Here is a 12142-nt window from a genome sequence, read left to right on the forward strand (position 1 = left end):
CTTCAGAAATCGTCCTATAGACCACCAAGTGTCCAAAAAGCACCAATTCAGAGGCGGGCCCTGCCAGGCAAAAAGACTACAATTAGATAAAGGTCAGTACGCTTACTGTAAAGAAAAGGGACACTGGAGGAACGAGTGCCTAAAGTGGCAGGAGAGAGAGTCCCTAAGGTTTTACAGTTGAATGATCAGGACTGACAGGCTAGAACTCCTTACCTCAGCTCCTCTGGAGCCCATGGTCACGCAAACCAGTCGTCAAGCCCTGATTTTACACCAACCAAGGATCAGATTCTCAAAGATGACTGCTCTCAACCCAGCCTCCTACTGAAAATAATCCTGAGGAACTGATTTATGACTGCCTTGAAAGCCTTGAATCCATCCAGGGCTTCCAGCCTGTCCTCACAGACATCCCATGAGACAACCCCAATGAGGTATTATTCACTGACTGTTCTAGCTTTGTTTCCAATGGAGTTAGGTATGCAAGGGTGATAGTGGTAACATTGGAAAGGACAGTATGGGCTCAAGCCCTTGGGCATGGGACCTCTGCTTACAAGGCTGAACTGATAACATTGATTCAGGCTTTGAGATATGGAAAAGACAAGGTCATAAATGTGTACATCAACAACTGTTATGCCTTTGCAATGGTGCATGTACATGTGTAATGAGGAGCTAAGGGTCCAGGAAAGTCTTTGAACCCCAAACCCTGGATTTGTTTCTTTTGTTTTTTTTGAGATAGGATCTCACTCTAGCCCAGGCTGACCTGGGATTCACTATGTAGTCTCAGGGTGGCCTTGAACTCATGTTAATCCTCCTACCTCTGCCTCCCAAGTGCTGGGACTAAAAGCGTGCACCACCATGCCCAGCCCTGAGTTTTGTTTCTATTTTAGTTAAAGGATTGAATAGAAAGAGAAAACTGAGAAGGATAATTATTCAATTATTATATCTATTGCAGGAAGTAGAGCCAAGAAAAAGCACCCATGTGTCTAGAGATCTCATGTGGAGGGAATGGGTTAAAAAGTGTGGAAAGAAAAGAGAAAAGAAAGTTCAAGGAGTTCTTGCCATGTGGGGAGGGTGAGGGGGTAAAGAACCCATGCAGAGAGTAAGGGCTAGGGAGCCCAAGCCCAGCCAGCCTAGGCCCAGCCTAGGGAAAAACACACATCTGGAAGTTCCCAAGTGATAAAAGAAAGAGAGAGTTAGTGAGTCTGCCCTCCTCTTGCAAAGGTATTTATAACCTTAGGGTAGTGGACTGTCTTCTGACTCAGGTGAACCAAAGGGCCAGCTGGTTGGTTAGGGGTAGGGGCTGTCTCAGGAAGAGGTTAGCTTGGGCACCAAGTTCCAGGGGCTGAACTTGACCAACTACAATGTTTAATTCCTGTGAAAGAACTCCCTTCCAGGAGGGGTCCTGGCAGTGGAAAAACAGTTCTAGGGATCTAGGCAAGAGATAAGAAATCAGATCATCTTTGATTTCTAGCTAGTGCAAACTTTCCAGCCTTTTTACCCCTTTAGGGGTCCAATCACCCTAACTATACCCCCACTCACGTGGATTCCTCCATCAAGAATGGGGACTGCTTACATTTGAAGGGAAACAAATTAAAAATATTCAAGAGATATTGGCCCTGCTGAGGCCATTTGGCTCTCTAAATGAGTAGTGGCTGTTATCTATTGCCAGAGCCACCAAAGAGGAAGTCACCCAAAAGCACTGGGGAATCAGGCAGCAGTCTAAGAGGCCAGAGAAGTTCCTCCTAAAACCAGTGGGGCCCCTTGAGGTTCTAGTGGTGTCCCCTCTTCCTGAGCTGCCCAATCAACCTGACTGCACAGAAGGAGACATAAAACTGGGGGACACCCTCCAGGTGGAGAATGCCACCTGGGTGGAACAAGTTGCTGGATGGAAGGACCTTCCTCCTATGGGCATTGGGACATACACTGTGTTGCAGTCAGGTCCGCATGGCTGGTAGAAATCACCCAACCAGGAGCAGCTTGTAGGAAAAAGCTTTATTTTGGCTTACAGGCTTGAGAAGAAGCTCCACAATGGCAGAGAAAACGATGGCATGAGCAAAGGGTGGGCATCAGCCCCTGGCCAACATAAGGTGGACAATAGCAACAGGAGAGTGTGCCGAACACTGACTAGAGGAAACTGGATATAACACCCATAAGCCCACCCCCAACAACACACTGCCTCCAGGAAGCATTAATTCCCAAATCATCAGCTGGGAACCTAGCATTCAAAACACCTGAGTTTATGGGGGACACCTGAATCAAACCACCACACACTGCCCAAGAATCTTCATGAGGGTACTCATTTGGGCCCCACAAAATTGAACAAATTCCTTAGACAACACTTCCTGACCTGGTAACTAAAATTCTAGTTACCAGATGTGTCAACTGTCAACAAGTGAACCAACACTAACCGAACCCCCACTGACGAGACCTGGGTAAGATTCAGAAGAACCTTCCCAGGTGAGTATTGGAAAACTGATTTTACTGAAGGTAAGCTTGGTCTTTATGGATATAAGTATCTACTGGTAATGGTGAATACTTTCTCAGGGTGGACAAAAGCATTTGCTACAAAGACTGAGACTTCTCAGATAACCATGAAGAAGCTGCTACAGGAAATAGTAACCAGATTTGGCCTTGTCATGGCTTTGGGGTCCAAAACTGGCTGGGTTGTCACAGTCCATGTCACTCAGTTAATAGGAAAAGCCTTCGGAATGAAATGGCACCTTCATTGTGCCATAGGTCACAGAGCTCAGGGCAAGTGGAGAGGGTGAATAGAACTTTTTGTTTGTTTGTTTTTTTCAAGGTAGGGTTCCACTCTAGTCCAGGCTGACCTGGAATTCACTATGTAGTTTCAGGGTAGCCTTGAGCTCATGGTGATCCTCCTATCTCTGCCTCCCGGAGTGCTGGGATTGAAGGCATGCACCACCATACCTGGCTGAATGAAAAGAACTCTTTAAATAAATATTAACCAAACTGATTTTAGAAGCCAGCAGGGATTGGGTGAGTCTTCTTCCTGCTGCCCTCTTTAGGGTAAATGCACTCCTTTTAAGAAGGGATTTATTCCCTTTGAAATTCTCTATGATAGACCTCTTCCTATATTCCCTAAGCTGGGGGAAGAACATCTGTCAGAAATTACTAATCATGACCTTCTCCAGTCCCTTCAGGCTCTCCAGCGGATTCATCCTCTGGTCCAGGAGGCCCATAAGGGACCTTAGAACTGCTATCTTCTTTTGAGCCTGGAGACCTGGTCTGGGTGAAGAGGTATGGTCCTGGTAGCCTTGAGCTTCATTGGCAAGTACCCTTCAACATACTCAGGAACCCAAAAGACCCCTGGACCAACCACAAACCCGAGGGCCACCAAGATCCTTTTTTAAAAAAATATAATTTATTTATTTATTTGAGAGAAAGAGGCAGGGAGAGATAGAATGGGCATGCCAGGGCCTCCAAACACTGCAGATGAACTCCAGATGCATGTGCCCCCTTGTGCACCTGGCTTACATGGGTCTTGGAGAGTTGAACCAGGATCCTTTGGCTTTGCAGGCAAATGCCTGAACCACTAAGCCATCTCTCCAGCCCAAGACCCTCTTTAAAAAAAATTTTTTATTGACAACTTCCATAGTAATTCCCCCCACACACACACACATACAGAACCTTCACAACTCCTCCCCCTCTCAATCAGTCTCTTTTATTTTTGATGTCATCATCTTTTCCTCCTATTATGATCACCTTGTGTAAGTAGTGTCAGGCACTTCAAGGTCATGGATATTCAGGCCATTTTATGTCTGGAAGAGTGCATTGTAAGCAGTCCTACATTTCCTTTGGCTCTTACATTCTTTCCGCCACCTCTTCCGCAATGGACCCTGAGCCTTGGAAGGTGTGATAGAGCTGTTTTAGGACTGTGTCACTCTTGTGTCACTTCTCACCACTATGGTGCCTTCTGAGTCATTCCAAGGTTCTGCCATCTGAAAAGAGACAATACTCTAAACAAAAGTGAGAATAGCATTAATATAGGGACATGAACATTACAAGAAGCACTTACTGGGCAGTTTGGCGAGCATCATATGTACACTCAGGTAGCCACAGCAGATATTACATCCTCAGGGCTCATGCCTACCCCTATCATAGGTTTTCAGTATCAGGGATGTATTCCCTCCCATGGAGCGGGCCTCCAGTCCAATTAGAGCGGTTAGTTTCCCCCATAACAGACATGCCACTATTGAACCTGTTGCCTCATTTGGCCTGGTTGGCCAAATTTAAGGCTTGCAGTGTCCACTATTGTTTATGTCCACTGGTGAATTCACTCTCTCCCATGAAGCTGCATGTGGCACAGTTTGTTTTTGTTTTTTTAGGTAGAGTTTTACATTAGCCCAGGCTGACCTGGAATTCACTATGGAATCTCAGGGTGGCCTTGAACTCACAGTGATCCTCCTACCTCTACCTCCCAAGTGGTGGGATTAAAGGTGTGCACCACCACACCTGGGTCAGCAGTTTTTTCCAGCTTTCTGTCAGCCAATCTACATGGAGGAGGTTTTCAATTCAGTTCTAGCAGGATTTCTCAGTGACCCTGCAGTCCAAGCATGTGGAATCTTCAGCAATAGGGTCTTACCATCTATTCCTGGTGGGAAACCAAGAGCCTTGGCAATTGCCTTAATGTTTTGGGGAGCATCAGGGACCTCCCTGGCCAACAACTCACTGGAAGGTATCCCATCCCTGGCACAGAAAATTTTCTAGTAACTATCTATGCTTTTGAATGTGCCATTATCCAAAAAAGTCAGGTTTTCATATGACTCATTCATACTCTTAGATTTTACAATCCTTTTAAGATTACTATGTGTGCTGGGTTGGAGAGATGGCTTAGTGGTTAAGGCACTTGCCTGCAAAGCCTAAGGACCCAGGTTCAATTCTCCAGGTCCCACATAAGCCAGATGCACAAGTTGGCGCATGCATCTGGAGTTCGTTTGCAGTGGCTAGAGGCTCTGGCGTGCCCATTTTCTCTCTCCCTCTGTCTCTAACAAATAAATAAAAATTAAAAAAATATTTTTTTAAAAAGATTGTTAGCCAGGTGTGGTGGCACATGCCTTTAATCCCAGCACTTGGGGAGGCAGAGGTAGGATGATCACCATGAGTGAGTTCAAGGCCACCCTGAGACTGCATAGTGAATTCCAGGTCAGCCTGGACCAGACAGAGACCCTACCTCAAGAGAAAAAAAAAAAAAAAAAAGATTGTTATGTGTACTGCATAAATGAAATACTGCCTTTTGTGTCTTTATTAACAACTTCCATGATTATAAAAATATCCCATGGCAATATCCTCCCTCTCCCCAATTTCCCTTTTGAAACTCCATTCTTCATCGTATCCCCTCCTCATTTCAGTCTGTCTTTTATTTTGATGTCATCTTTTCCTCCCAGTATAATGGTCTTGTGTAGGTAGTGTCAGGCACTGTGAGGTCATGAATATCCAGGCTATTTTGTGTCTGGGGGACACGTTGTAAGGAGTCCTACCCCTCCTTTGGCTCTTACATTCTTTCCACCACCATGCATAAGTTAATGTTCTTGTGCTTAGCTTCCTTGGTTTTAGCTGACAACTATAACATTAAGTCCCCCTACTAGAACTCATGTGCTGATATGATTTCACTCAAAGAGGATGTGGAAGATCACCAAGGCTATTTCCTGGTACCCCTGCCTCTTGGTTTGTATGTGTTTCAGGAACCACCCCCTGCCTTAACTCCCACCTCTTTATTGGAAAAGGATGGAAGGATTTCTGTGTATTAGTCCACATAGTCCCTCAGGTTTATTTATATGCTGGAGATGCAGGCAGAGAACATCTGAGGAGTCTTTCTCCCTCCCTTAATTATAGGCAGAAGAGAGGAGGCCCCATTTTGGTACCCTCAACTAATAGGTTTAGGAATAGCAGGGTCAGCAGCCATAGGAACCTCTGCTTTAGTTGGAGATTAAAAAAAAAAATTGGGGGCTGGAGAGATGGCTTAGTGGTTAAGTGCTTGCCTGTGAAGCCTAAGGACCCTGGTTCGAGGCTCGATTCCCCTGGACCCACATAAGCCAGATGCACAAGGGGGCACATGCATCTGGAGTGCGTTTGCAGTGGCTGGAAGCCCTGGTGCGCCCATTCTCCTCTCCTCTCTGCCTCTTTCTCTGTCTGTAGCTTTCAAATAAACATAAAATTAAAAATTAAAAAAAAATTTAAACCTTAGCTGGGTATGGTGGCACACACCTTTAATCCCAGCACTGGGGAGGCAGAGGTAGGAGGATCGCCGTGATTTCGAGGCCACCCTGAGACTACACAGTGAATTCCAGGTCAGCCTGGGCCAGAGTGAAACCCTACCTTGAAAAACCAAAAAAAAAAAACAAGGAGGACTTTGTATGGCCGTAGGGGACCTGTTATTTCTATATAAACTACTCTGGAGTGATCCAAGAGAGCATGTCCATAGTTAGAATACATTTCAAAGATAGAGAGGCATTCTATAAAACTCAGGTAATTGGTATGAGAATTTGTTTTCTTGGTCATTCAGGCTCACCATTTTGATTACTGCCAATTCAGGGCCACTAATCTTATTGTTCCTGGGATTAACTATAGGTCCCAGTATTTTAAATGCCCTGATCAAGTTTGTTCAACAGAGAATTTCCTCAGTCAAATGAATGGTCCTTAGCTGGACAATGTGGCACCCAGAACTCAGGAGGTAGAGGTAGGAGGATCACCATGAGTTTGAGACCACCCTAAGACTACGTAGTGAATTCCAGGTCTGCCTGGGCTAGAGTGAGACCCTACCTTGGAAAAAAAGAAAAAATTAATGGTCCTTGCCAAGCATGGTAGCGCATGCCTTTAATCCTAGCACTCACTTGGGAGGCATAGGTAGGAGGATTGCCCTGAGTTCAAGGCCATCCTAAGACTACATAGTGAATTTCAGGCCAGCCTTGGCTAGAAGGAAATCCTACTTCAAAAAAAAAAAAAAAAAAAGAAAGAAAGAAAAAAGAGAGCCGGGCGTGCTGGTGCATGCCTTTAATCCCAGCACTTGGGAGGCACAGGTAGGAGGATCACCTTGAGTTCGAGGCCACCCTGAGACTACATAGTGAATTCCAGGTCAGCCTGGGCTAGAGGGAAACCCTACCTCAAAAAAAAAAAGAAAAGAAAAAAAAGACAGTGAGGAATGAAACACCCTGATAGCTTAACCAAAGGAAAGCCATTTTCATAAATAAAAGGCCTCACCTAGGTTAAAGTTCAACATAGAGCCATACAAATAAGAATGGGGATGGAGTCTCAGTTAAGGTATCTGGTATCTGTTCCACACCCTGTGCTAATTGCAAAAAATTTTTCCTTGTTTATTTATTTATTATTATTTTTGGTAACCACATTTGCTTGCATTGCAAAATAGAATTGTGGGGGGGGGGGTGCTGGGGACTTTCCTGACTATTGTTAAAGAATGCTTTTTTACCTTTATAAACTCCCTGATTAAGTTAAGATGGGGCAGCTCTTCTCAGTGGAATAAAGACTCTCCTTTTAAAACCCTTATTTGGGCTGGAGAGATGGCTTAGCGGTTAGGCGCTTGCCTGTGAAGCCTAAGGACCCCGGTTCGAGGCTCGGTTCCCCAGGTCCCACGTTAGCCAGATGCACAAGGGGGCACCCGCGTCTGGAGTTTGTTTGCAGAGGCTGGAAGCCCTGGCGCACCCATTCCCTCTCTCTCCCTCTATCTGTCTTTCTCTCTGTGTCTGTCACTCTCAAATAAATCAATAAAAAATAAATAAAAAAAAACCCTTATTTGGGTGGGCTTGAACTTGATTTCTTTTCTTTTTTTTTTTTTTTTGGATTACAATAACCTTTAATGATTATAGTAATTAACAAAGGAGGCACGTTAACAAGTAGAACCAGAAACTTTATGGCAGTGGAAACATCTTAAAACATAAACTACAATTATAAATAGGCTAGTTTCTTTGCAATAAGGTCTGATTTCAGCTCAACCTCAGCTAATTTCAAAGTAATCTCTGTAAAAGCAGTACCACTCACTTTAAGATTGGGGCCCATCATAGACCTTTCTTTGTGAACTTCTGTTCTGTGCAGATGGATCAAGTCCTTGCTGGCTGATGGAGGAGACAGAGCACTATGCTGTTGTGGGCTTGCTTCACACTCCTGCACCAATTTGTTTCTAACATTATCTGAGGCCAATGTAGAAAGAGAACTCAGGGTAACAAGTTCTCTTTCCAAAGCCAATGCCAAATGATCAATTAGGAAATCCTCACTTCTGAATTTCAGATATCTGAAATTACACTTTACAGGGAGAGCTAGGATGAGATCATGAAGGCACTGCAGCAAAACTCTTTGACTCCTGCAGTATAGTACTAAGATTCCTTCAAATGCTGTTCTTTGTTTCCAGTGTAAGAGGATCTCATAACAATTTTCAAGCTTTTTATGCAAGTATATTTCTGGAAATTCTTTAATAACTTCACATTTCATGTATTCCGAAAGCCACGTCTTCATTAAATTCAAGGTATAGTGTGGTGATGTCACATAAAAACACGATTTGTGCAATACTGCAAGAAGTGAAAAAAGATCTTCCATGTTCTCAACTGAATTCTTCTTTGGAAATGTCAATAGGTATTTCCTATGCGAAAGATCTTCCAGCCTCAGAAGAAGTCTGCCACATGGAATACAATGAGATTCGGCACATCCATCACCCTCTCTCTCACTCAAATGTAGCAGCACAGTGCAATAAAATTTACTGAATGCTAACAGAGGTGGCAGAGACGTGACAGCAGTGATGATGTATACAGATCCTTTCTTCGATGGCTGTCCACAAGAATGGCTTTCATCTTCTTTGCTATCAGCAGTCAACTTGATCCTTTTTACCTCTGGTTCTACTTCACGTGGTGTCAAGTATGGCTCTGGGAAACAATCCATATTAATCACCCTACTTTGACACTTAATAAGCTGAAAGTTGGAGCCACAGCTTTGATCTATTAACAGCGATAAAGTCATATCATTCGAAGATAGTTTCAGAGATTTGATTTTCACTCCCACAACTAAGCTATCATCCAGTACATGGCACCACGTCTTCTCCACTACAAGTTCTGGATCTTGAAAATTGTCTGGCAAGTTTTCATCAGCAGTATGATACACACAATTTTCTTCTTCATCAAAAAAGGGAACGAGAGATTCCTCCTCTTCATTTGATGTACTACTATCTTTTCCTTGAATTAAGTTTATCAAGACTTGCCAAGATTTTGCAATAATATTTTCCTGAAGCAAGAGATGCTGCTTTAACCCTCGAATGAAAGTAAAATCAGCTTTGCATTTTACTTCCAAAGGTGAAACCACCAAGTGACAATTCTTATGTTGGCCTTCCATTAAGGAATCTCCCTGGTAATCCAGTGGGTCACTTGAGTAGTTTATAAGATCTGTTACTTTAAATGATGTCAGTGGAGCTGAGCTCGGACCGTCTGCCCAAACGAGTAGCACCTGCTCAGTTCCAGCTCCAATGAAGTCATCTACCAGCACTGAGGTAAGTTTTTCCCACTTAGCAACAACCTGGAACGTCTTCTCCGAAATAGCACAAGCATCATTGGATCTAAATGACACAATGAAAAAGAGCTTTCCTTTACCTGAATCTAGGACTTGAACTGCACAAGGGTCAGGAAATGGAAGGTGACACTCACTTTTAGGACTGCCATTTCTAAATAAAATGAGTTGATTCTTTTGAGTAAGGACGACCAGAGACATTCTTAACTGATTGTCCACCATCTCAGTTGTGCAGACATGCACACAGGTCACCACATGACTATAAATTGGAGGAACAATGTATCTATCACTTAGTATTTCTTGACTTTCAAGAGCATAAGCACAAAATTTGGTATTACAAACTGCATAATCTGATTTTGAATGCTTTGGAGTAGATCCTATCTCAAATGAAAAATGTTCTGTTAGTCCTAATAAAACCATACCTCGATTTTCAATCTCACCTATCCACTTAATAGAGGAAAAGTTTACTGACACATTAGTAACTTTCCCACTTTGGCAAGAGACACAAAAGAATGTTTTGAGATGTTGCCAAAAAACTAGAGGGCCATTAAGGACCCACAAGTCATCCTTCAACTCATAGCTTAGTTTGAAACTCAAACACCTTTCAAATTTGTTGGTTCTGTGAAGTAGTAGTAGATAATAATTGAAAACATCATTATAGTCTGTGTTTTGTATCAAAATGCAAGGGAGATTGATTCCAGTTCTGAAATCTGACACAGAGTTACAAGTTAGAATTTTTAATTGAGAATAACTCTCCTTCATGTTAAAAAAGCCAGTGGATTTCAGAATAAACGTACTCGTTCGGCTTTCAAACACCATTCTTCTGACATGTAATATGGATCCATCTGCAGGCCTGTGATCCGCAAAATCTCCCTCCAGGTGAAAAACAAGGATTTCCCCATTATAACACAAGAGTTTTTCTTGTTTGTGAAGTGACTTTGCTTGATTGCTAGCCATCCCAATATACTGTCTTTGTGCTGGTCCAGTTTCTAAAAGCAAATGGATTCCAGTTATTGGGTTTGTTTTTGTTTTTTGTTTTTTTTTCCTTGAGGGGGTTTTCCGAGGTAGGGTCTCACTGTAGGCCAGGCTGACCTGGAACTCACTAGGTAGTCTCAGGGTGGCCTGGAACTCGGGGCAAACCTCCTACCTCTGCCTCCCGGGCGCTGGGATTAAAGGCGTGCGCCGCCACCCGGCTGCATCAACCCAGGGCCTCGCGCGGCGCCGGGGCCAGGCTGCTTCCCTTCCGCCTCTCCCGCCAGGCGCGCAGCCGAACCCGAGGCCCCTCGGCGACGGCTCCCGAGCGAAGACGAGCGGGCGCGGACGCGGCTCCTCCACCAGCCACTCTGCAGAAAGCTCCAGGCTGGCGACCCGCATCCACGCGCGGCAGAGCTCCCGCGGCGCGGGCCGGGCGGCACGCTAGGACGCGCCCCGCCCAACGGCTGCGCAGACCGCCGGGAGCTGAATTCCTGACCCCGGGACTCTGCAGTGTCTGCCTCAGCGTGCAAAGAAGTTTGAAAAAAAAAGCAAGCCAGGCGTGGTGCAGAGGTGGGAGGATCGCTGTAAATTTGAGGCCACCCTGAGACTACAGAGTGAGTTTCAGGCCAGCCTGAGCTAGAGTGAGACCTTACTCAAAACAAAACAAATAAAAATAATAATATTAATCATTTCACTGCAGCTCTAGGTCCTGCTCCAGCTTCAGGCCCCAGTACAAATCGAACAAAAAAAAAAAAAAAAAAAAAAACCTGCCACTGGCTAAAGTAAATAAATAAACATCCCAAAGACGACTCAGAACAAGCCGGGAGTTGTGGCGCACGCCTTTAATCCCAGCACGTGGGAGGCAAAGGTAGGTGGATCACCATGAGTTCAAGGCCATCCTGAGACTACATAGTGAATTCCAGGCATGAGGTCAAGTCTTTTTTTAAAAATACTTTTATTTATTTGCAAACAAAGACTGTGAAGAGAGACAGAAAGAGAGTATAGGTGCAGTTGCTGCTGCAAAGGAACTCCATATGCATGCACCATTGTGCATCTGTCTTTAAATTTTTTGATATTTTATTTTTACTTATATTTGACACAGAAAGAGGCAGATACATAGAGAGAAACTGAAGGACTCAGGAACCAGATAGACACCATCTTCAGTCTTCAGTAGGCCTAAGTTTCTGTTTCCCAGCAAGGTCTAAGTTTTTATTTTTTGGTAAGGGTGGGTTTAACAGTAACTGGAAACTGATTACACCATACATTCCTATAGTCATAGATAAATTCAATTCTCCTAGCCCTAGCCCGCCAAAATCCTAAGCCAACCAGAAGAATGCAGTTACTGTTTAAATCAACCAATCATGTACATCCTCTTCTTCTACGTTCAACTCCCTATGAAAACCCTTCCCTCCCACTACTCCGGGCTCTTGTTTTGTTCGGATGCAATGCACTGCCTTGGTGAAGTCAAGAGACCGAGCTGAAGCCAGAAATAAAGTTCCTTGCCCTTGCTTACGTGTTTGGGTCTCCTTGGTGTTTACTGGGGGTGCCCAGAACTGGGCATAACAACAATGGGCACACCAGGTCCTTCAGCTGTCACAAACAAACTCCAGAAGCATGTGCCACCTGTGCATCTGATTTATGTGGGTCC

The 12142-nt window shown here is 44.3% G+C and overlaps 1 protein-coding gene across 2 annotated transcripts; it reads right to left on the reverse strand.

Annotated features, from left to right (window-relative positions):
* Positions 1 to 3767: 3767 nt before the first annotated feature.
* Positions 3768 to 10549, reverse strand: LOC101593926 (Fanconi anemia group B protein-like). 2 transcript variants are annotated; one of them, XM_045150174.1, is made up of 2 exons: positions 8011 to 10549; positions 3768 to 3956 (listed from the first exon to the last, which is right to left on the reverse strand). In XM_045150174.1, the coding sequence occupies exons 1-2, from the start codon at positions 10474 to 10476 to the stop codon at positions 3885 to 3887; spliced, it is 2538 nt and encodes an 845-aa protein (XP_045006109.1). In that variant the 5' UTR covers positions 10477 to 10549; the 3' UTR covers positions 3768 to 3884. The 2 variants fall into 2 exon arrangements, with proteins under 2 accessions (XP_045006109.1, XP_045006108.1); XM_045150173.1 differs by having other exon boundaries at positions 3768 to 3974.
* Between the last annotated feature and the right edge of the window lie 1593 nt (positions 10550 to 12142).

The sequence above is a fragment of the Jaculus jaculus genome, chromosome 5 (assembly GCF_020740685.1).
Source record: "Jaculus jaculus isolate mJacJac1 chromosome 5, mJacJac1.mat.Y.cur, whole genome shotgun sequence".
Taxonomy (NCBI): domain Eukaryota; kingdom Metazoa; phylum Chordata; class Mammalia; order Rodentia; family Dipodidae; genus Jaculus; species Jaculus jaculus.

Coding starts and splice junctions, on each gene's coding strand:
- LOC101593926 (XM_045150173.1), bottom strand. CDS start 10,476: ATGGCTAGCAATCAAGCAAAGTCACTTCACAAACAAGAAAAACTCTTG. Junction 3,975..8,010: donor TGATGGGCCCCAATCTTAAA/GTGAGTGGTACT, acceptor ACTTTTGTTTAG/AGTATTGTCTCTTTTCAGAT.